General features: G+C 48.9%; 1 protein-coding gene across 6 annotated transcripts in view; it reads left to right on the forward strand.

Annotated features, from left to right (window-relative positions):
- Positions 1 to 3,146: 3,146 nt before the first annotated feature.
- SLC22A23 (solute carrier family 22 member 23) overlaps positions 3,147 to 23,348 on the forward strand; it is a gene marked incomplete at its 3' end in the record, with an annotated part of 186,367 nt that continues 166,165 nt past the window's right edge. For 4 of the 6 annotated variants that reach the window (XR_013959858.1, XR_013959859.1, XR_013959860.1 and 1 more), the window contains exon 1: positions 3,527 to 4,326. Coding sequence is in view for 3 of the 6 variants with exons in the window: in XM_080654831.1 (XP_080510957.1) it covers positions 3,673 to 4,326 (654 nt within the window). Of the gene's footprint in view, positions 4,327 to 23,348 lie in introns of all 6 variants that reach the window. The other 2 variants (XM_080654829.1, XM_080654830.1) reach the window with 2 other exon arrangements.

Consider the following 23,348-nt stretch of genomic DNA (forward strand, 5'->3'; position numbering starts at 1 on the left):
ATACAACTGAGTACAAGGTACCTATCTAGAGGTGGGCGGTAGTCAATAAATAAGTAAACAAGAAAACTAGCACTTAGTGGTAGCTACCACTCAGAAAAGTAGACTAGGGTAATGCGATAGCAGGTGCTGACTGCTTTCCCCAAAGGAGCCAGTGAACCTAAATCATCAAGGCTATCAAAGTGTCAAATTCTTCCTGAAGACTCCTTTTGCTCTAGGTCCCTCAATTAAGTCACTTGAGGTATGTCTTAAGGAATTGAAGACTAGTTTATTTTAAATTGGTTACCTTTTAATCTTCTTGGCTAGATTTGGGGGTCATGTTGATCCCACAAGGATTTAGGGAAACCTCTCATCTAACCAGCAACTTAGTTACAATGCCTGAGTGGGTGCTGCAGATGGCTGACTACAAACATTTTGTGTTGATTCCTTTAGCTTGCACTTTAGAGAGGACCATTTTCCTGAGTGTCCCCAAATTCTGGGAATGTATCATTTGAGGATTTCTACCACCTTTCGGGGACAAGGACTAATAACAGCCTGGCAATGAAACTCCCTGCCAGAGCCAGGGCTTCTCCCACCTAAAAATGCACATTAACAGATACCTTTCAAACTCTTCCCAATGGTATTGTAATATGTCCCTTCACGTTGACATGGAGAAAACCTGGAATGTCAAGTCAGAAGATCCGGATTCAAAGCCAGCTATTTGGCTCTTCTGTGGGCCACCTCTTTGATTTGATAGTCACCTAACTCTCAGAGCCTCATCTTGAAGACCTACTTCTTGGGGGTCCTGGGAGGACTGAATGACAGTGTGTATTTGAAAGCCAGCCCTGCAAAGCTTCATCCTATTTAATAAAAGAGTAATATGCAAATTGACCATCACACCAAGACACAAGATGGCCGCCCCCATGTGGTCAAAGATGGCTGTCCCCATGTGGACACAAGATGGCCACCACAAGATGACCTGCATGGGAGGGCAGTTGTGGGAAGTTAGGGGTGACCAGGCCAGCAGAGGAGGGCAATTAGGGGTGACCAGGCCAGCAGGGGAGGGCAGTTGGGGGGGGGAGACCAGGCCTGCAGGGGAGGGCAGTTGGGGGGGACCCAGGCCTGCAGGGAAGGGCAGTTGCAGGGGACCAGGCCTGCAGGGGAGGGCGGTTGTGGGTGATCAGGCCAGCAGGGAGGGCAATTGGGGGGGACCAGGCCAGCAGGGGAGGGAAGTTGGGGGGGTCCAGGCCTGTAGCGGAGGGCAGTTGGGGGGGACCAGGCTAGCAGGGCAGGGCAGTTGGGTGGGCCAGGCCTGCAGGGGAGAGCAGTTGGGGGGGACGAGGCCTGCAGGGGAGGGCAGTTGGGAGACCAGTGGGATCGGGCCTAAACGGGTGGTTGGACATCCCTCAAGGGGTCCCAGATTGGAGAGGGTGCAGGCTGGGCTGAGGGACAAATTTCGTGCACTGCGTCTCTAGTATTATATATTATTATGATTGGAATGGCCATCAAGGTCATGCTTGTTACCAATGTTATAATCCAACAAATGCGTAAGGCGGCAGAGCCAAACACAGGTAGACCTCTGATGTAACAGTAGGCCACTGAAAAGCAAATAAATAACATCTTTAAAGTTATATCTGGAATAGAAATGCAGATGGTATATAATGGTAATTGTAGTAGTGGTAGTAATAATAAATGGCTGACATCTACTGATCACTTTCTCTGTTCCAGGCATGGAGGTAAACACATTGCATTTATAGTATCTTCTAATGGGGTGAGGAGAGGGAAGAAAAAGTCAAGGCAATAATGCGAAGTTGAAAATAAAACATTACTGCCAGCACAATGTGCACTATCACCCCCAGAAGCTCTTTAAATACAAGCAGGTTTTGAGAACCCATTTCTTAGAGATTTGGTGTGTTCAGTCTCCCCCTTCTCAGCAGGAAGGCCCACCACCTCCTGCCCCAAGGCCCAGCCCACTGGCAGCATTCAGAAAGAATTGTCTTGGATGTGCCAGTATTTTACCTAGTAGCACATGTTGCCCATAACAAAAAAGAACTTCAAGTTAAATATGTAACAAAGAATGGAAATGCAACAGAATACATTCAGTAGATGTAGCTTAGAGTGTATCCTTTGTAAAGCAGAAGCATTTCTTTCAAAGCTTCAAAGCCCCCCCCCCACACTTAAGACTGAAGACCCATAAACTTCAGAATATGAAATGTGCCCAACAAGTGGGGACGCTGAGGTGAAAGGTGCCGCCCCATTCTCAGCTGTGCATGGGTGCAGAAGGAAATAATGCTAATGTAGCCGTTTGCCGCAGGGCTGGTGTTATTTATATAACGCCTCCGGCTGGGCCGGGTTGGCACTGGAGCGCGGAGAGGATGGAGAGGCTTGTCTTCATGTGCACGCATACAGACGTGTGCGCCTGTGCACTCAGCGTTCGGCGTTTGAAATGTGAATTCTTGAGGAGGGTGTGGGGAATACCATCACCATTCACGTTTATGTATATGTCATTATGTTGGCAATACAGCCTTCTAGCATCGTACTTGTATAGCATTCATTTGGGAGTAGGGAAGAAATGGCGATTTGGGAGTGGGTGCTGCGGTCGGCGGTGAGTGACCTGACGCTGCTGGTTACTGAGGACCTGAAACTGGCAAATGCGCCCCCTTGATCCTCCACCAAGGACACAAAAATCAACTATATATGCTGGCGACCCTTGGGCTCGCAGCCGGGAGTGGGATGCAGGCAGGTGGGCGGCTGGCATCTCTGAGGCGAGCAGAGGTCACCGAGACCAGGCACTGGCCGGGTGGGAGGGGGCATCAGGCGGAGGTGAGAGCCGAGCGGCAAACACAACCCCATTCATAAGCTCTGGGCGCACACCGACTCCTCTGGGATCCCCAGTCCACCCGCGCCAGCTGCTCTGCGCCTTCTCCTCCCCCGCCGCACCGGCGCGCGAGGGGGGCGGGCAGGGGACCCTCGGGATAGGCGGGCCCGGAGTGTCCCGTTTCCCCCGCCCGCCTCCCGTGGATCCCGTGGCGCGGCGCATCCCGGCTGGAGGGGGCGCTCGCGCCCAGGAACCGGGCGCAGCAGGTGCCGTGGTTACCTCCACCTCGGCGGGGGGAGAAGGGGCGGGCCGGGGGACAGGGGAGGAGGAGGAGAGCGGGAGAAGGAGGAGAGAGGTCGGCTCGCGGAGCTGGAGAGCGCGGCCGGCTCGGCAGGTTGGGACCCGAGCTCGCGGCTTCCGGAAGGCGCCGAGGTCGGATAAATACATCCCGGGCGCCGGGGAGCAAGGGACGTTGCTCACACCGCCCGCACCGCCGTCCGCAGAGCGCCAAGCCGGCCGGCTGAGGCGCGGCGCCCACTCCTCCTCCTCCCGCGGCCGGCGCGGAGCAGCGGAGAGCGGCGGGCTCGGCCGCCGGCGCCGGGCCGCAGAGCCGATGAGCGGCGGCGGCTGAGGGCCAAGGCTGGCCTTTGCCCGCCGTCTGCCCGGCGCCCGATCGGGGCCGCAGCGCCCGGGGCGCGGGGTCCGCGCCGGTGCCATGGGGGCGGACTGACGCGCCGGGGCGGCCAGCACTCTCTCTCGAGCCGCGGGCCCTGCTCGGAGGCGGCAGCGGGCGCCTGGCGCGGCGCGCTCTGCCCGGGGCGCCCGCGGGAGCCTCCGCTGCGCTCTATGCGTCTCTGCGGGCGCCGCGGGCCCGGGCCATGGCGATAGACCGGCGGCGCGAGGCAGCGGGCGGCAGGCCCGGGAGGCAGCCACCCCTGGGCGAGGAGAACGGCTCTCTGCCGCCCGGGGACGCGGCGGCCTCGGTGCCCCTCGGGGGCGGCGCGGGCCCCAGTAGCGGCGGGGAGATCCAGTCGCTGCCCTCCCCGCATCCCGGCGGCGGCCCTCACTCGAGCGGCTGCGCGGCGGCTTCCAGCCTCCTGTTGCTGGACTACGACGGGTCGGTGCTGCCCTTCCTCGGGGGCCTGGGCGGGGGCTACCAGAAGACCCTCGTGCTGCTCACCTGGATCCCGGCGCTGTTTATCGGCTTCAGCCAGTTCTCGGACTCCTTCCTTTTGGACCAGCCGAACTTCTGGTGCCGCGAGGCCGGCAAAGGCGCCGAGCTGGCGGGAGTCACCTCCACTGGCCGGTGGGGAGCCTACGACGGGGCCAACTGGAACAGCCCGCCGACCACCTCCTTCTCCACTGCCGCCTGGGGGCCCGCGGGCAACCTCAGCAACAGCAGCGGAGCGGACAGGGGCGACACGCCACCCCTGTGGTCCCCTCCGGACAAGGGGGACAACGCCTCTAACTGCGACTGTCACGCGTGGAACTATGGCATCCGCACAGGCCTCGTCCAAAACGTGGTCAGCAAGGTAAGGGCCGCGACTGCCCCGGCCCCACGTCCTTCTCCTAAGTCCCTTTCACTCCTAGGTCACCTCCACCCTTACCTCCGTCCCTCTCCTTATATACCGAGGTCTAAGCCAAGGCTACCTGGGACGAAGGATGGAGTCCCTAAAGTGATGCTAACCTGTGTGTATAGGCATCCCGCATTGACGTAATAGCCTCCTGTCCCCCAAACAAATGCATTTTCTTTAAGCGAGGGCTTTTTGCCGCCCTCCGCAGTGACACTGCCTCCCAACTCTAAGGGGGCATCATAGCCTCTTCTAGTTTGAACCCCAAGTCCTGCACCAGTGCACATAGGGAAAGAGTCTCCCCCTCCCCGCAAAAGACTAGAGCTTCCTTCTCCTATCCTGCTGGCTGTCCCCTCATTAGAGCAGGAGTGGCCGGTGGAGGGTAAGGCCTCGGACCTGTCACCAAGCCTGCCTTGGAGGCCCTGCCTCATTCAAGGTCTGCTGGCGGTTCCAGGCCCAGGGCTCCGCTCTTCCGCCTGGCTAGCTATCGCTATGTCTGCCATGAAGAGCTATCTATCCATGAGCATAGTGCCCTGTTCCCAGATACCTTAGCCATCTCCTGCTTGCTTTGGAAACAGGCTAAAGCCAACTAAGGAACTGAAGTTGTAGCCAAAGAAGCAAAGAGCTTTTGAAAATTCCCCCCCCCCCCCCTTCCCAGGCTCAGTCTCCTCCTAAGATGGGCATACTTGGCCTTAGACTTTGCCACCCCACTGGTCCTTCTAGTGATTTCTCAGGACTATAGTAAACATCATGGAGTATAGCAAGAACACTAAGAAGGTTTTGGTACCCAGGGAGCCCCATGTTGCTACATAGCAGCTGCCTTTATCTGTGGCATTGAGACCCTGATCAGCTTTAGCTGAACTTGCAACTTGCGTGCAGTCCATTGGAGCTCCTCTAGCAGAGGTATTACGTTGGAATGGAACAATGTTTGGTGAGAGATGTGTGGCCAGCATAAAAATGGAGAATCAGCAATGTTAGAAAATCAGTGCCCAGGACATCTATAATTTTCTGGATTTCTTAACATATAAGAGATATCTTATGCCAGTTTGTCAAGCAGTTTGTGTTTTTTGCCCCTTTTGTGTTTTAAATAACTAATTTTCATTTCCAAGTAAATGTAGACCTTTTCCTCTTCTGGGCAGTTCTGGGCAGAGTTTTAAATGATTTGTTTAAATGTGAGACTGAAATTTTACAGTTTATGATAACCAATGTGCATGTATTTTCCTCCCAAATGTGTGTTAGTAAACTTTGTAGCGCACAGATGTGTAAGATGAAACTCTTACATCATCATAACCCTTGTTTTAGTCTTGGCAAGAAATGATCTGTCCTGTGGGAACTGTCTAGATTAGCTGTAAATAGGGAAGATCTTTTCAGTTTAGTTCACCCTGACACCCCGGTCCCCCCAGTGAGGTTGGCCTTCCCAAAGGTGTTTCTGTGATTCTGTTTCCCATTGATGGAGGGCAATATTTGGTTTTCGTTTTGACCAGCATGGGAAAATTAACAATGACTATTTTAATAGTCTGTATTTCTGTGAAAGTAAGGATTTGGCAACATTTTCATGTACTTTAAGCCCTCTTTTAAAGAGAGGAAGAATAAAATAGATCAAAGCAAATGTGAGAGGAGGGTGTTCTCTCCTGGGTCAGATGGAGGGCAGACTCAAAAGTTAGGAGGTGGGATAGACTGTCATTAACTTAGTGGTGGAGATCCAGTAACAGCTATTCACACTTTGCCCATGGATGGTGGGAGGAGAGAACTAAAATAGTTCTTAAATACAGGCTATGCAGGCATGTTGGAGAGCTAGAAATTTTTTCTAAATTAGCATTCAAAAGGGTAAAAAATGGCACTAATCTGTGCAATGTGTTTGGGAGTGCTGGGTAAGTCACAGTGACATAGAGCTGACAAGCAAGACTGGGAGAAGACGACTCTGGGACAATAGTTAGACACACATTTTCTTGTAAGATAAAGACTAGAAGGCTCATATCGATTCTCACACACAAACAAGATCTAAATAAAGGACTGTCCTTCCACAGTGTTCTGTTCCATAACCAATGCTTTAAAGAGCTTTTAGAGCACATTTTGGCACATGTACCCAGGCAGACGTTCTCCGTTGGCTGTGCACTGTCAGATACACAAAAGTGGAAGGTATCCTGTGATGGGTGCTGAGTTTTAGGGGTCAGGTGCTTGTGTGCTTTGTAAGTAGAAGCAAAAGTGGAAGGTTTGTCTTCTGTCAATGGAGGAGAGACCAGGGACTGAGAAGTTGCCTTTTATGTCCTCTTTTCTGACTCCCATCATAACTGCAAATAAGCCTCACAGAATATCTTTATCATTAGACATGAAACTATCAAGCCAGTTAGAATCCCACGTTATTAGAGTTAAAAGGGATCTTCAGGCCTTCAGGCCTCTCTCCCCTCTTCCTTCCTGAATCAGATCCGTTATGTGGGTCTCTCTTCCAGGGTGGGAAGGGAGCCCCCTGGCCAGGCAGCCCACTTCATATTACTCTTCCTTGCAAAGAGGCCTTTTGGTGATTAGAACGGGGGTCATCTCATGCCCATGTGTGCAACTTGTCCCTCTGAAGGATTCTTCTTCCTTCATATAATACATATTCAGGTGCTTGAAGATGCCCAGGTTCATAGTTTACTTCTTGGCTAAGAAGTCTCCAGCTGCTTTGGCTGTTTCCATACATGACACACTTTGCTGTACTGACTGCTCCACTTGACATGTCTCTTCAGCATGGCACCCAGCACACAGCCTGCAGGCCCTGCGTCTTCTAATCAGGAGAAAGGAAGAATGGACACTGCTTCCATGAATGAAGCCTACAGTTGATGCATTAGGCTTTTAGTACATGCTTCTCTTTCGAGACCACAGTAACCAAACCTTTATGGGATTATACTATGTCAGGGCTTTCTCAGCCTATGCTTGCGTGACATGTTGCACAAGATAGGTTTCATCTGAATAGTTTTTGGGTTATTAGATATCTCCTATTAGGATCTTTTTTATTTCTGTTTTTGCCTTGGTCCTTGGTATTTGTTATCTGTTCCAGAATTTGTTGTGCCTTCAAAATAATAACAACAACAGCAACAATAATAATACCAACTTTATTTTGTGTAGTCCTATGAAGTTTTCAAAACCTTTGACATATATTTCCTTTCATTAAGAATGTTGAGTAATCTGAGGCCAGTCTTAACACTGAGCATTTCCTTGGAGTTTAAATCAGTGGATGCGAGCACACTTGAGTGGGCCAGGGCCCAGTGTTCAACTTCCTGATGTCACTTATAGCTCTGTATTTATCTCCCAATCATGTTGGAAGATATTGTCAGTGCCTTTCTGAAAAGAAGAGCCTAATAAATTCTTGCAGTCACTTATAGGACAGTTCTGGGGGACCTGGGGGCGGAGGGAGGAGGGGAGGGGTTGCTTGGCCTCCCTGACCCACACCAGCAATCCCTGTGCAGCCCAGAGGCCAGGTACTTCTGAGCTTTTACTCAGCAAGGTAAAAAAAAATCAACCCTGCTGATTCTAAAATATTTTTCTTAATAGTTTGCATAGTTTATTCCGCATCGTTCTGAGTGAATTCTTATTGGTTTCTAATGCTCACCACTTACTTTGAATAATTACTAGAATTTTGCAAAAAGTCAATGTCAGCTAAACTTTCTAAGCTCCATTCTTTTTCTGTAAATGAAGTTTGGGATGCTTGTCTATATCCAGTCATCTGCTGTTTCTTCTGTTCTCCATGAATTCTCAAAGATTGCTAGTTTTTATTCTGTAAGGACACCTGAGAGTTATTTAAATATCCTGAGAAGTAATTTGTATTCTCTTTCTGGTACTCAAGACAAAAAAGTGACTCAGTACAATTTAATTAGGATTAAAAATAATTACAATTTAATTGCAATAGTAATATTTAAAAAAGAACCCACTGTTAGGTCATGCTAATGGTGTTTTAATTATTTCGTGTAGTATATACAACACAACAGTGAACATCTTTATGCATACTTATTTTTAGAAATTGACTAATAAAAAATGCATGCATGTGGTATGGAAAGCAGATGGTAGGGTAACATTTCTTGCCATCTCTGCCTCCAGTTTCACTCTTCAGAAGCAACCATGGTTACCAGTTTCTTGTGTATCCTTCCAGAAATATTCAAACTATATTTTCATTTATATATTTTTCTCCCACAAACAATAACATTATATACACTGTTCTATGCCCCTTTTTTGCCTATATTGGGGATGGATGCATAGAGAGCCCCTAATTCTATTCTGTGTCTGCATAGTATTCCATTGTATAATTGGGTCATAATTTATCTAATTAGTCACCTAAAAGGGGGCATTTAGGTTGTCTCTAGTCTTGGCTAATACACAATATAGAATGAAATCCTGGCACAAATGAAATTCTTAGCAGTGGAGGGTCAAAGTGGGCTGCATTTTTATGTTGCTAGATGTTGTCAAAGTGCTCTCTCCAGAGATCTTACTACCCAGTTACACTTGCATCAGTGATGTGTGAGGTGCTCTTCCTTCCCCACATCCTTCCCGGGCCAGGGAGTTAACCACATGGCTAAATGTCTCCTGGCTGGATATGCAAGAAGCTGTATTTGGTCATGGTTATGGATTCACATTTGCCTTGCTTTGAGGGGGTTAAACATCTTCCTGAAGTTGGTTGAGCCATTGGTGTTTCCTTGTCTTTGAACTGTCTCTCCATGTTTTGGCTTCATGTGCATGCATGTTGAGGGAGTTATTTTCTTACTGATTTTTAGACATACTTTATGCACAAAGTCAGTTCACTCTTTTGGATGTCTTGTAAATAAATGCTTTTCCCTGGTTTTTGTTGTTTGACTTTTGATTGTGTTCATGGTGTTTTTGTTAGGCAGAAACTTTGGGTTTGGATAGCGTCAAATGAATTACTCTTTTCTTTTCAGTAGTTTCTGGATTTTGTGTTTGATTTAGGCTTCCCTAATCCTGGAATGTTAGGAAAAACACATGTTTTCTTCTAATAGTTTTATGATCTCATTACCTCTTTAATTTGGTGTTGCTTTTACTGAGCTGTTAGGTTAAATTGCTAGAAAGGAAAATAAATACTAGGCCAGAGGATATAACTGCATTTCACGCAAGCTTTCACTTGCTCATAACAATGTCTTAAACTTTGAATGTGTCAAAGGCCCTCACTGATGGGAAGATTGGAAGCTAAACAGTCGCTGAGCAGCTCTTTCCATCTCCCTTTAGGACAGTGGTCGGCAAACTGCGGCTCACGAGCCACATGCGGCTCTTTGGCCCCTTGAGTGTAGCTCTTCCACAAAATACCACGTGCGGGCGCGCACATACAGTGCGATTGAAACTTCGTGGCCCATGCGCAGAAGTCGGTTTTCGGCTCTCCAAGGAAATTTCAATCGTTGTATTGTTGATATTTGGCTCTATTGACTAATGAGTTTGCCGACCACTGCTTTAGGAGACAGCTCGTTGTGTGCAGTAGGTCTCACCCCCTTTCATCTTCTTGTTCTGAACTAGCTGCGAAGCATCTTTTTTTTTTTTTTGTCTTTAGCATTTTTTTCAAGTCTCGATTCATTTTGGCTATTGGTCCAAAGTAGAATTGAACCAAAAGTTGATGTCAGTTAAAAGCATGTTGGACTCTCTGAATGTCAGTCCTGGGGTCTCCACAAACCAGTGGTATGTGGGAGCCAGCCTGGCTTCTCCAAACCCTGTGCCAGTGTGCACATCTGTATCCAGCTGCACATTCAGGAACATTGGGTTGGTGGCTTGGAATCGGCTGTGGTGGGAGCACTGACAGGCATGGGAATTGGCACAACAGGGTTTATTTTTTTCTTCAGAAAGCTAGTTATTAAGGAATTATCAGCCCACTGAGCTTAACCCTGGGCCACAACTTTCCTTTAAAAAAAAACACAACGTTCCTTTTCCCCTCTTCTTTCATAGATATGAGGGCCTATTCTGAGCCAAGCATTGTGTTGTGTGTTGGGGAAATAGATAGTTCAACTCCTATAGAGCCTATAGACTAATGAGGGAGATCAACCTTAACAAATTAAATAGTAACCTTTTAATTACGAACAGTTAAATGTGTGGAAAGAAAGGGAAATGAGAGACTAGAAGAGCCTGCCTAGACTGACTGGTCTCTGAGTGAACCCAATAGAGATGAGCTCTGAGGTTTGAGTAGGAGAGGAAGGCACGGGGGGTGGGGGTGGTGTGTGTGTGTGTGTGTGTGTGTGTGTGTGTGTGTGTGTGTGTGTGTGTTGATAGAAGGCTCTGTAGCTGGGAACATGGGGAGGGGTTGCTTATAAGAATATTAACCATGAAATGAACTCAGCCAGCTGGAGGATGAATGGGAATGGAGGGCAGCAGGGGAGAACATGTGGGGTGAGCAGAGGGCCTAGGACCCAGCCTGTGCCTGTGATGGAGACTTGGGGCTACGTAGGTAGGCAGAGGGGAGGGAGAGGGCATTTGAGAGGGGCAGAGGCAGCTGGACCAAAGGTTCTGTGGGAAATGGGGCCTGTTTATGCTGCTTTAAGGAGACCACCTGGCCCGAGGAGGGGTCCTGAGGAAGAGCTGTGGAAAGCACGCTGGAGCTGCAGGTCCAGACCAGACTTTGGGCAAATGGGCCTGGAACCTGATTCCAGGTCTGTTGATAGGAAACAGCACTGGCTGTGGAGTGTTCTAGTGTTTTCCATTGCCATCCTGCTCACAAGGGGAGGATGCTAATTAAATTTCCACAAGGCTGAAAGGCACTGATATGGGAAACTATTGGTCTAGAATTTACTTCCATTTAACCAGCTTCACCTTTGCCAAATGCCTGGTGTAGGTAAAAAGTTCGTCCTGACATACATTATCTTCTAATCCAAAGTCCTCAGTTTATAGATGAGAAGTCTGAGGATTGGAGAGGGGAGGGCCTTTGACTTGTCCAAAGCCACCAGGATTAGGGTTAGAATCCAGCTTTCCTCACCCTGCAGGGCATTCTTGCCTCTGTCCCCAGGGGCCCCCACCAGGGGTGAGGGTTGTTCCTTTTAACCAGCCTAGCAGAGGCGGTCTCCTGCCCAAGGAGACATAACTCTGTGGGTTGGTTACTTCAAGGTGAGGTGCAGTTGGTTATATTGTGGCTCTGTGAGGGTGGGCTTGTGCAAACCACCTCTCTGGGCAGATTTCTCTAATCTCTGCTCCTTCTGCCTTCATTTCCTGCTCACCTAGAACTACCTTTCCTCCTTCCTTCAGTTAGATAGTTCCTGTTCACCCTTCAGATTAGCTCAGTCCTCATCTGGTGCCCCCAGCACCAGCTGTCCCTTCGTCATAGCACTCACTGTGTGTGATCAGAATGGTGTCTGTCCATCCCCCACTGGAGGTGTGCCTTACTGGTCTTTTGCCCACAGTGTCATCATAAATGCCTGAACGCACCTGAAAACTTGATGTTATGAAAAGAGTGGGAGTTTTCAGTTCAGCAGGTGTGGGTTCAAGTCTTAACTGAGCTGCTCATGACCAGTTCATTTTTGAGAGCTGCAGGAACCTCATCAGCAAACCAGGTCATTACTCACCTTACCTGGAAAGCTGTCCTGAGGGTTGAAGGAGAGCAGCTGGGGAGAGCCCTCCCTTCTGGAGCTTGGCAAACAGGAGGCACCTGGGGAATCTCAGATCCTTCTTCCTACATCCCTCGGCGAGGACTGGCTAAGTCATCTGAGAAATCCCTCAATGGGGAGGAGCTGACAGGCCACACCTGGAAGGGTGGTTATTCCTTGGGAGCTCCTAGGTGTCTGTCACCTTGTGGGAGCCAGGTGTGCCATTAAGACAAGACATCTAAATCCGGAACCACCGACCTGCAGGGATTTGTCTAAAAGACCCTTGAAAGGTTTGTTTTCAGAGCTCTCATCTGAAAACAAAACAGGTCCCCAGCCACAGGGCGCAGAGAGGGTCTGGAAAGGAAAGGACCTTCCTGGGGGGCCAAGGCCCTGAGGCCCTGAGAGCTCCACTGTTTAGAAGTTGGGAAAACTATCAGAGAAAGTGGAATTTTAGAGTTGATGGTAATTTTGAGCTGTAATAGCAGGGATCAGAGACCTAACTTCAGGGCGAGGGGCCCCCTTCAGAGCTGCCCTGTCCCACCTGGAATGCTATTCTTGCTGGGTTTTTGTGGGAGAGCATTGCCTTTGATCTAACCAGTCTACAGACTTTGATCTTTACTGAGTTGGGATTTAGTAGATTTGTTCTTTCATTTGCTCAATGTTTGTGCAATGCTGGCCATTACCCACAGGCAGACCTCCTCCCAACAGTGCCTTACAGATTGACGAGGCCTACCTTCTGGGAAGGGGCAGTGGTTATTGATCGGTTTAAGTGGAGTTCCTCTGAAGTAAATCGTTGCTGTAATAGAACAATGCTATGGCCCGCCAGGCCATCCATTTGCGAAGTATATACCCTGTCCAACCTCTCTTCTTAGGTTGCAAGTAGAGAAAACAAATTTCAAATTACATAAATAAAACAGAAAAGAAACATATTGGGAAGATGCAGGGATGACTGCATAGGGAACCCTAGGGTTGAATCTGAGATCAGAAAATGTGTGTGTGTGGGAGGCATCTTCAAGAGCCCTGCTGCCAACCCTCGTTCTTTCAGAAGCCACGTCTGCTCTCCTCTTGCCCCCTTCTCCAGAGCTGGCCTCCTTCCCCTCCAGACTGCCTTTGTCTCTGCTGTTACTCCCTGGTCAGCAATGGCCAGCATGGAGACCAGTGTTCCTCTGTCAAGCTCCAGGTTCCTGGACTGAATCTGATGTTCAGCTTGGGCCAGGCTGGAGAAAGGCAGGCTTCAGAGCAGTGTGCTGGGCTACCCAGGGCTGTGTGTGTGTGTGTGTGTGTGTGTGTGTGTGTGTCCCCTTCAAACCATGGGACAGGAGGTGGTCTTCATTAGGGTGAAAGGGGATTAGGATTTTTTGGGGCAATTAATCAAGAATAAGTGAATATTGATGATTTGACATTTAAATGCTTACACAAAGTATTTGTTTTCTTCACAAGGACTCAGAATGTAACTTACCTGGCTGTTTGAACTGCTTATATTAAGTATGGAGTTGGCAAGAATACCCCTTCTGATGCTTATGTTCTGGAAAAAAAAATTATAGATGGCCTTAGTTATCGGCTCCCGATCACTGCAGGAGCTTGGAACAAGCCCTTGGGCAGTCACTGAAGCAGTTTGGCAAATTCCCCTCCACCCCTGCCGGTTTCCAAACCTTTCTTCTAATCAGGACCAGCTGCAGAGCTGAGGGGCCCAGTGAGAAATGAAAAGGCAGAGCCCCTTGCTCAAACATTATCAAGGTCAAAACAGTGACAGCCTGGCAGGAAGCCAAGGCCCTTCTGAATGGGCCCTGCTTCTGTGACCCCAGCCTGTCATCGGTCACAAAACAGGTTGTCACCACTACAAAGGTTTGCTGTGCTTTGCATCTTTCTCTAGGTTTCTGGTAGTAAAAGTGACCCATACTTTCGGGCCTCTTTTTCTCAGGGACTGTTCCACAGAGGCCTAACCAGTGTTGTTTTGCACATTGAGTTAGCTTGAGGCATACAGTACCTGAAGGAGCCAGGCGCCTTCTCACATTTGAAAACGCTGCTCCTGAAGCGAGCCAGCGGTTTCCTTATCTGAGGAGTGAACCAAAGAGCTGAGTCATGGGAGCATGTGGTAAAGAATGTTAAGTCATTAGGAATGCTAGTTAAGTGTTTATCAGCCTTTTTTTAAGTGGGAAGGAGGGTCAGTCCTTTATATAATTTAATTCTACTAGGTAACAAACACTTTATTTCTTAGTGTCATTTAAAGAATAAACGCAAGGCGATGATGCCGGCATAAAACAACCACAAGCATCCCAGTGCTCATATTAAATTATGGACGGTTATGCGCTCAGCATCACAGTTTGCACTACAGCGTGTTTCCTCCCAGATTAGATTAAAAGCTGTTTTCTCTCTGTTTAAAATATGCCTTACAAATTGGGCACCCCTGCTTACTACATGCTGTGGAACTCCACTGCTCTCCAGTGGAGACACCTGAGTGCTTGCAGTTAGCACAGAGGTTTGTGTCCTACTTAAACATTTTAAATTGTGATAAAATACACGTAATATAAAACTTACCATCTTAGCCATTGTTAAGTGTACAGTTCATTGGCATTAAGCATATTCACATGGTTATGTAACCAGCACCACCATATATCCACAGAACTTTTTCATCTTCCCAAACTGAAACTCTGCTCTCCCCATTCTCCATTCCCCGCAGCCCCTGGCAGCCACCATTCCATTTTCTATCCCTGTGAATTTGCCTACGATAGGAACCTGATATAAGTAGAATCATACAGTATTTGTTCTGTTGTGACTGGCTTATTTCACTTAGCATAATGTCCTCAAGGTTCATTCATGTAGTAGTATGTGCCAGAATTTCCTTCCTTTTTAAAGTTGAACATATCTCATTATATGGCTAGACCACACTTAGTTCATCCATTTACCCATCAGCAGATGCTTGGGTTGCTTCCACTGTGCCAAGCCAGCTCAGCCAGGTTCGGTGAGCCTGAGAGGGGGCGGTGGAGGATTGAGAAGACAGACAAGAGAAGAAAGCTGGGTCTGGGTGGGACGCTGCCCTCTCTGATGTAGAGCTAGCAACAGCGCCACAGCCTGTAAGCCAACTTTTTTTTTTTTTTTATAGCCATATTCCACGAGGCAAAGTAAGGGCGTGGTTACAACGTTCTCGTGGGTTTTGAATCTACTCAATTACATGCACCTGAACTCTATCAAACCCACATCACTCAGGCACGTGGGGCCACATGTTCGGACCATAGGTTCAAGCTTACAACTATAGCCTCTGGCTATAATTGTGCTGGGAGGGCTTTGCCCTCCAAGCTGGGACTTGCACGTGGCAATGAGAGGACTGTGCCCTCTCATTAGTCCGAGGCTTGAACCTGTCCAAACACTGTAGCCACTCTCCACATTCCACCTTTCAGCTCTTGTGAATAATGCTGCTATTGACATAGTGTTCTCTGACTTTTTGAAGACAGCTACATACAACCCCTCCATCCCTCCTCTCCCCTGTCAGGTGATTTCTGCAGCCACCTGTGTAGTACTTGGCCCTGGTTTTTCCTCTCAGAACATCTGCTCTGTGGCAGACCTTCTGCTGTGCCCTCGGTAGGTGACAGATGGATATATCGCCTTTGCCCTGAGCAGGAGCCAGTGGTACAGCTGAGATCTTTAGTAAGTGGAGGATTCCAGGGCAGTATGGGATGAGCTGAGGCAAGAGTATGAGGGGCTGGGAACTGAGGGTGTGGGAAGGGCAGGGGGGCAGGGTGCTATGGCATGTGAGCCGGCCCAAAGGAGGGCTGGGGTTCGGACAACCCAACGAGACAAGAAGAGAGGACTCCAAGGAACCAACCCTGCTGACACCTTGATCTCAGACTTCCAGCCTCCAGAACTGTGAGGGATAAGTTTCTGTGGTACTTGTTTCAGTGGCCCCAGCTGATTGATACACCTGGGAGCTACCACAAGGGGGGATGAGTGACTGAGGATTCAGGCAGGAGACTGGGAGAAGAGGAGTGGCCAAGAGGCAGAAGGGAAATCAAGAGCAAGCACACTCCCCTGTCATAAGAGACTGAGGGGTGTGGAGGACTGCCTGGTCACTGTCAAGGCCACCTGAAACCGCTGAGGCTGTCCTGAGGAACCAAGCATCAGGGGAGCCTGACCTGTCTGGGCACAGAGACCATGTGGCCAGCAAAGCAGGAACCCTGGGCACAGCGGGTGCTTGCCTGGAGCACAGACCAGTGGAGGAGAGGGCAGCAGCTGCTTCCCTCGCACAGTGGTGAGGGAGCTTGTCCAGGTGGTTTTCAGGAAAGGCCCCCACTCACCTGTGTGCTGTGGGCGCATGCAGAGGCTGAGAGGTAGCTGAGGGTGGATGGGCACCGAGCCCCAGTGGACAGGGGCCTGGGCTGGAGCACGTCCCCCTAGTATCTTCTGTTGTTTCTTGGTCTAGGAACCTCAGATGCTTCATAGCCCATTGGGGAAACATCAAACCGTCCCCCAGAAACTGATCATGGGCCTCGGGGGTTGGGTCCTAGGTCCTCCTCCAGGTCCCTGTCCCTCTGCACCATCCCTCTGTAGCATTTGTCAGCTCCTTGGCAGATGAGGCCCTTTCTCAGTCCTTTCCATTCTTGTCTCCGCCCCACATGGTCTTTGTACCCCAGACCATGTGGAGCTCGCCTGATGCTGGGTCCCTCAGGACTGCGTCAGTGGTTTCAGTTGGCCTCTGTGTGGCCTTGGCAGTGACTGGTTAGGCCTCGACTGTCTCCTGATGACAGGGGAGTGTGCTTGCTCTTGATTTCCCTTCTGCCTCTTGGTCACTCTTCCCTGACTCTTGTCTGAATACTCATTCACTCACCCCCTTGCGGTAGTTCCCAGTGTATCAGTCAGCTTGGGCTGCTGAAACAAGTACCACAGAAACTTATTTCTCACACTCTGGAGGCTGCAGTCCAAGACCAAGGTGTCAGCAGGTTGGTTCCTCGGAAGCCTCTCCCCATGGCTTATTCATGGGTGTCGTCTCTCTGTGTCCTCATAGGGCAGCCGTGGGCAAACTATGGCCCGCGGGCCGGATCCGGCTGTTCTATCTGGTTCTCTTGCTCTCCCCTCCGCTCCTTTACTTTGAATTTATATTAGTTCACACAAACACTCCATCCATGCTTTTGTTCCGGCCCTCCGGTCCAGTTTAAGAACCCATTGTGGCCCTCGAGTCAAAAAGTTTGCCCACCCCTGTCATAGGGTCTTCCCTCTGCATGTGTCTGTATCCTCTTCTTTTCTTACAAGGATACCAGTCCTGTTTGGTTAGGGCCCACCCCATGGACCTCATTTTACCTTAATTACCTCTGTAAAGATCATATCTCCGAATAAGGCCACATCCTGAGGTACTGGGGTCAGCACTTCAACATGAGGATTTTGAGTGAGAGAACAATTCAACCCTTATCTCCAGAGTTCCAGCTCACACCCTAAGTGCAGCGGTCCCCGATCTCTGTTCTGTGACCCTGATATTTCCTTGAAGCCCAAGGCCTAAGTATTTGGGTACCTGCTGGGTTGGGCCTCTTATGTGGCCTTTGACCTTATCTACCCCACCCCACCCCACCCCCACCTCAAGTTCAGTGTTTTGCTCTATTAATGTCCCTGCTTCAGATAACTTCGTGGCTCCTTGTAGCCTTTTGGATGAAGTGGGGCCTGAGTGGTGATTTTCTAGGTCCCTTGTGATCAGCACCCTGCCTGCCTCCCCTGCAGCGGTCCCATCATGCCTGCATCGGAAGCCTGTGCTCCAGCCCTGATTGGGTCTCAACACTTGACCTTTGCCAGTGGCGTTCCTTCAGCCCAGAATCCACCTCTCCTTCCTGCCAGTGTATCACTTCCCTCGGGGCTTTCCTGACTCCCTGTTTTCCACCTCAGTCCCCACCTCTGCTTTCTTGGCCCACATGCATATCTTCAGGACTTGGACCTAGTAGGTGCTCAGTTAACATTTCGTGAGGGGTGTAGGCAGAGGTGGTGAAGGGGCTGCCACTCTCTTCTAGGTAAGATTTAATTCTGGGATGACAAGAATAGGAAGAAGAGGACAGACATCTAAGTCAACTCAAACCTAAAGTCAAATTCCAGTGAGTTACTGAAGACTAAGAAAAGGCATGTAATTTATCTGAAAGAGAAATGAATCAAACGGGAAATCATACTGGGCAAAGGAGTGTCTTTACTTTAAGCCACTGGTTTTCAGAACTTCAAGTCACAAAGCTACTTCTTCCTCTGAGAGCTTCGTATTGAACTGGTGTGTCAAAACTAGGACTGGGGACAGAAGTGATGGGGTCAGCTGGAGAACTTTGGGAAATACCTGAGGCAGTTGTTTTACAAAGTTCTCTGGAGGATTTCCATGCAGTACGATTCCTTCCCGCCCCCCCCCCCCCCCCAAGGGACTTTTGGTGTCTGGAAACGTTTTTGTTTGTCATAACAGAGGAGGAGGGAGCTACTGGCATTTAGAGGGTAGAGACTGGGGTGCTGCTACACATCCTATAATGCTAGGACAGCCCTCACAGCAAAGAGTGACCCAGCTCAAAATGTGGAATGCCAAGTTTGAGAAATCCTGGTCTAGGCTAATGTAAAAAGTTCATTGTATTTTCTAACTTTACCTGGTAGATGGCCAGGGGTCAGCCCGGGAGCCTTTGGCTGCTCTGTACTCCACAGGGGGAGTGTGGTGGGCAGCTCAGGCTGCACAGGGGGCTCATCGTGCTGGGAATCACCGGACACAGTCCCGGTCCCCTTGCCCCTGTGAAGAAATGGATTGCTAAGGACACTAATGGTGTAAACCAAGTGTCCGCAGGCACATGTAAGTCTACCTAAGGAAGCACATTATGAAAAGCTGCCTTAGTATATTTATGTCCAAATGAATGTTGTTAATGACCACATCTCTCATTAAAGTAGGTCCTTTGAACCTCTGCTTAGAATAATGCTTGATTACTTGAAAAGGAAACATCTATTTGGACATCAAAAATGTCTCTTATTCAGACTAATTAATTCCTGTTCAGGTAGTGTTTTCAGCAGCTGGAAACGAGAAGTCCCCAAGAGACCCAGCCACCAGGAGCTAGTGGCCAGAGCCAAACATGAGGCTGGTTTATGTTTGCTGAGGAACAGATCAGGGTTGGCCTCCCCTTTGGGCACAGGCGGACCTAAAGTGGTCTGAGTGTGATGTCTCCAATGACGACACATGCACCTCTGAAGGTAAGTGTGCCAGGTATTAGCCAGGGCTGCCGGCGAGGTGCACTCTCCCCGCTTAGTTGCTCACAGCCCCGGCTGTCTGTCCCACTCACTTGTGTTTCTGTTTGAGGGTTTGTGCTGATATTCGGGTGTTCCTCGTACAGAGCTATCAAGGGGATAGATGGAGAGACTAGCTGAGTGTTCTGGGCTGGGTAGAGTGTCTGGTGGGGACTCAGAAATAACTTCCGAGTGGGAGATAAAGATGCTTCGACTATCAGTCATCCAGGGAGAGGGAGTGAAGTTCAAGAAGGTGATGTGGTTTTGTAGGTGTATTGCATGATGAGTCAGCAAATCTACATTCCAGAATAGAGTTTTTTGATTATTTTATTTTAATAGAAGGTTTATTTTTAATCTCTGTCTGGTAAGTCTCATAGGAAGCAATTTTTCAAAAATGGATATTAACAAGGTTATGAGGGTATGGGGTTTTTTGTTTGTTTTAGTGTGTCTGTTGATAACATGTTTGAATTTAATTTAATTGTGGTTTAAGTATAAGCTGTGGTTTCTCTAGTTAATTAACTTTTCATCTGCCATATGGTTTTCCCCATTTATAACCCTAGTTCTCTTTTGACAGATTCTTAGGTAAACAACTAAAGGGAAAGCAAAACTACCACCTCGGTTATGAATCTCATTTCCAATAGCAACTTTTGGAAAACTTAAATGACCTTGAATAAATGGAAGGTTACCAAGGAATTTAAAGAGTCGTAGATTATCATACTGAAAGCAGGTTTTTAAGTCTGCAAAAGGCATTTTTCTTTTTTTAGGATGAGGAGGCAATGACATGCAGCAGTCTTTCTTAGCTGACCTGTTTGAACCTGTGTAGCAAATATAATGGTGTAATCTCATATAATAGTTAAAAATGTATGAAGGGAAAATATCACAGAAGAAAAGCCTAGAGCAGTGTGTAATATTCAAATGTTTATTGAGCAGCTACTATGTGTAAAACATTGTATCAGGAGCTGCAAGTGAGAAGGAGCCTACGAGTTATGCCTGAAGAATGGGTGGTCCTGGTGGACAGAGTGGGCTGAAAAGGAGCATACTGGGAAGAGGGAAGCATTGAGCAAAAGAATGGAGATGGGAAGGGTGGAGTCTGAGCTGGGAATAACTAGGATGTAGGTCTTCTGATGGGAAGGAGTGAGATGAAGCATTTGTTCTAATTAGGAAGAGAGAATGCACAATAGTGTGAAGGGTTTGAAAGCTGGGGGAGGTCTGTTAAGATGCTGTCTGCTACAAATAGCCAAAAACCTTAATTCAAATATACAGAAAAACACATGACATTTCTAGAAGTCCAGAGATAGGATACTGGTAGGCTGTAATCCACAAGTCTTTCTGTCACTGTCTTCGGCCTTCCTCAGCTTGGGCTGCCATAACAAAGCCATAGACCGGTGTCTTAAGCAACAGAAATTTATTTCCTCACAGTTCTGGAGGCTGAAAGTCCAAGATCAAGGTGTCAGCAGGGCTGGTTTCTTCTGAGGCCTCTCTCCTTGGCTTGTGATTAGCTACCTCTGCCCTGTGTCCTACATGGTCTTCCCTCTGTTGCAAGTGTGTCTCAATCTTCTTACAAGGACACAAGTCATGTTGTGCTGGGGTCCACCCTAATGATCCCATTTTAACTTAATTACCTCTCTAAAGGCCCTGTCACCAAATACAGTCGAATTCTCAGGTGCTGGGGATTTTGAGGGGACACAGTTCAGCCCATAAAAATGCTGAATTCTTTGTAGTCACAAGGTGGCTTCCCCTAATGGGGGTTATTTGCTACCCCTGCCCCCAGACTTGGAGGAGAGGAATTGGCAAAGGGAACACCAGTCTTCTCCCTTTCCTTGGAGGTGAGTCCTCTCTTACCTGAGCCACTGACCAATACCACTCACCAGGGGATGCCACGTGTGCATTGGAGATGGGGCTCCTTTCTCCACGTCACGTGGGCTGCCGGGGGCCTGCACAAAACTTGGTTCCAAGTAGAGCAGAACAGCGGAGAGGAGGTGCTGTAAGTCACCAACACAGCCCACTGTTCCCTGCAGAGAAGTCCCAACTTCCCCTTGGCAGGCGATGGAGACCATTGAAGGCGTCTGAGCAGGGTTGTCGCAGCATGTCCCAGGCGCCCTTTCCACCCTAGCTGCGTGCTGGCTGCTGTCAGCAGGCTGCTTGTTTCACCCTTGCAGTGGCCCAGCCAGGCAGTCCTGTCACCAGCATCCAGCAGGTGAGGAAACTGAGACCAGGATGCTGAGAAACTTGGCCAGGGACACACTGTTAACAACTGGTAAAACCCACATTCTAAAATGCATTGCCCCTGCTCCAAAATCTATGCCTTTTCCATGACACCCCTTCCACATTGTCAGAAGACGAAACTGGCTGTGGCGGAGGAGATAAGAGGATGGTGCTCAGTGCGAGGAGAGAACAGAGAGGGCTCTGCAGGAGTCTGTGCTGTTGATATTGAAGTCCCGGGCATGTGGTGGTAGGGACCTAAAATAGACCCTCTCAGAAGACAGGTGTGCACAGGCTTGGCCCTTCCCTAGGCTCTGAGGGAGGTCAGGCTCCAGGCCTCTCCTGCTGCTGTGCACTCCTCGGTGTTCCTTGGCTTCTGGATGCATCACCCCAGCCACGAAGCTTCCCACGGCCTTCTCCTGCATGTCTTCACTTCATCTTCCCTCTCCATGTGTCTCTGTGTGCAAATTTCCCCTTTTATGACCTCATTTTACCTTAATTATCTCCAAATATAGTCAAATTCTGTGGCACCAGGGCTAGGACTTCACCAGATCTTTCTGGAGACATAACTCAGCCCACAACAGAGTCCTGTTAGGGAGAAGGGAGGAGGTTCGTATGGTCAGAACATAGGTGTTCTGTCCTTCGCAGGAAGAGGGCTTCCCACCCATCTTGTCCTCAAGTGAAGGTGGCCGAAGTGGTCAGAATCCAGGTGGTGGTAGAAAGGGGCAGGTAAAGAGAAAAGGTGGCTGTAAACAGGGGTGGGGGTGCCTATGGGCACCCTTCATGAGGAAGGGGGCTAGAGAGAGGGAGGGAGGTGGAAGGAGGCTGTGGCGGGTTTACGGGCTGAGTTTCTTAGGTATGTCAGAGCTGAGTCCAGGCAACAGCCCTCCTCAGGAGGGGCCCGCCTCTCGTTTACTCACTGTGCAGCTGGAGTGAGAGATTAAGTGATGTGGCTGACACGTGGCGTGGCTGACCTGCACTGCGGGCCAGGTCGGAGGCAGCCCTGGGCTCCAGTTCTGGCTGGTGCACACCCTTGCACCTGGGAGGCAGGATTGCAGCGCTGAGTCTCTCTTCCTTTTTATGCAGAGTGTAGACTGTTTTGTTTGCTTTTGGTACAGTTGCAACAGCTCTTGTTTTGGACTGATATATGACCCATAACCATGTTTTTGAAGAATTGAAGGCCTTGAAATAGCAACTGTGTGAATTGTTCACTCTCTGTTCTGAGCTCAGCCTAGGGATTGACTTTGAAACTGCAGGGAGTGTGCAAACGCTTCATCTGTGAGGTTTATCTGCTATTTGGATTCCTCTCTCAGGGAGTTGTCCACCCTGGCATCTCTTCCCCTTTGCCTCCTGCCAGTGCAAGGACCAGTGCAAGGAGGAAGAGACTGGATATTTTGGCCTCATCTTTAGGGACCCATTTAAAACAATTTCCCAGATTCTTAAAAATGGAGGTATAATTAACATATAGTAAACTACACATCCGTATTTTAGTGGGTTTTGGCTCATATTACACCTGTTAATCACCTACTAAATTAAGATACAGAATTTTTCTCAAATTCCCTCAAGCTCATCTCCAGTCTGCCCAGCCACAGGCAGCTGCTGCTTTTATCTCCTTCACCATAGCTTCGTTAGGCCTGGTTCAGAATGTTCTGTAAGTGGAATGATGCAGTGTGTAGACTTGTGTGTCTGATTACTGTCGGCCAGCACCAACATTGAAATGTGTGTCCACGTTACTGTAATTCAGTGACTGTTCCTTTTCGCTGCTCAGTAGTATTCCACTGTGTGTGCAGGCCACACCTTGATTACCTCTTTACCTGCTGCTGGACATGAGGGTTGTTTCCTGTTTGTGATTATGATGCTTAGATGGCCGTGAACATTGTACCCCGAATTTTGTAAATCCTTTCTACCACTTATTACTTTCAATTTCTAACATTTAAAATTTGATTGACAGACTCAGAAAGCTAGTGAGAAATGTTGACTTTTTAAAAATCTACATAAGTTTCCTTCTTTCTCTTTTCTTTCAGAGGG

The sequence above is a fragment of the Plecotus auritus genome (genome assembly GCF_963455305.1).
Source record: "Plecotus auritus genome assembly, chromosome: 2".
Lineage (NCBI taxonomy): Eukaryota > Metazoa > Chordata > Mammalia > Chiroptera > Vespertilionidae > Plecotus > Plecotus auritus.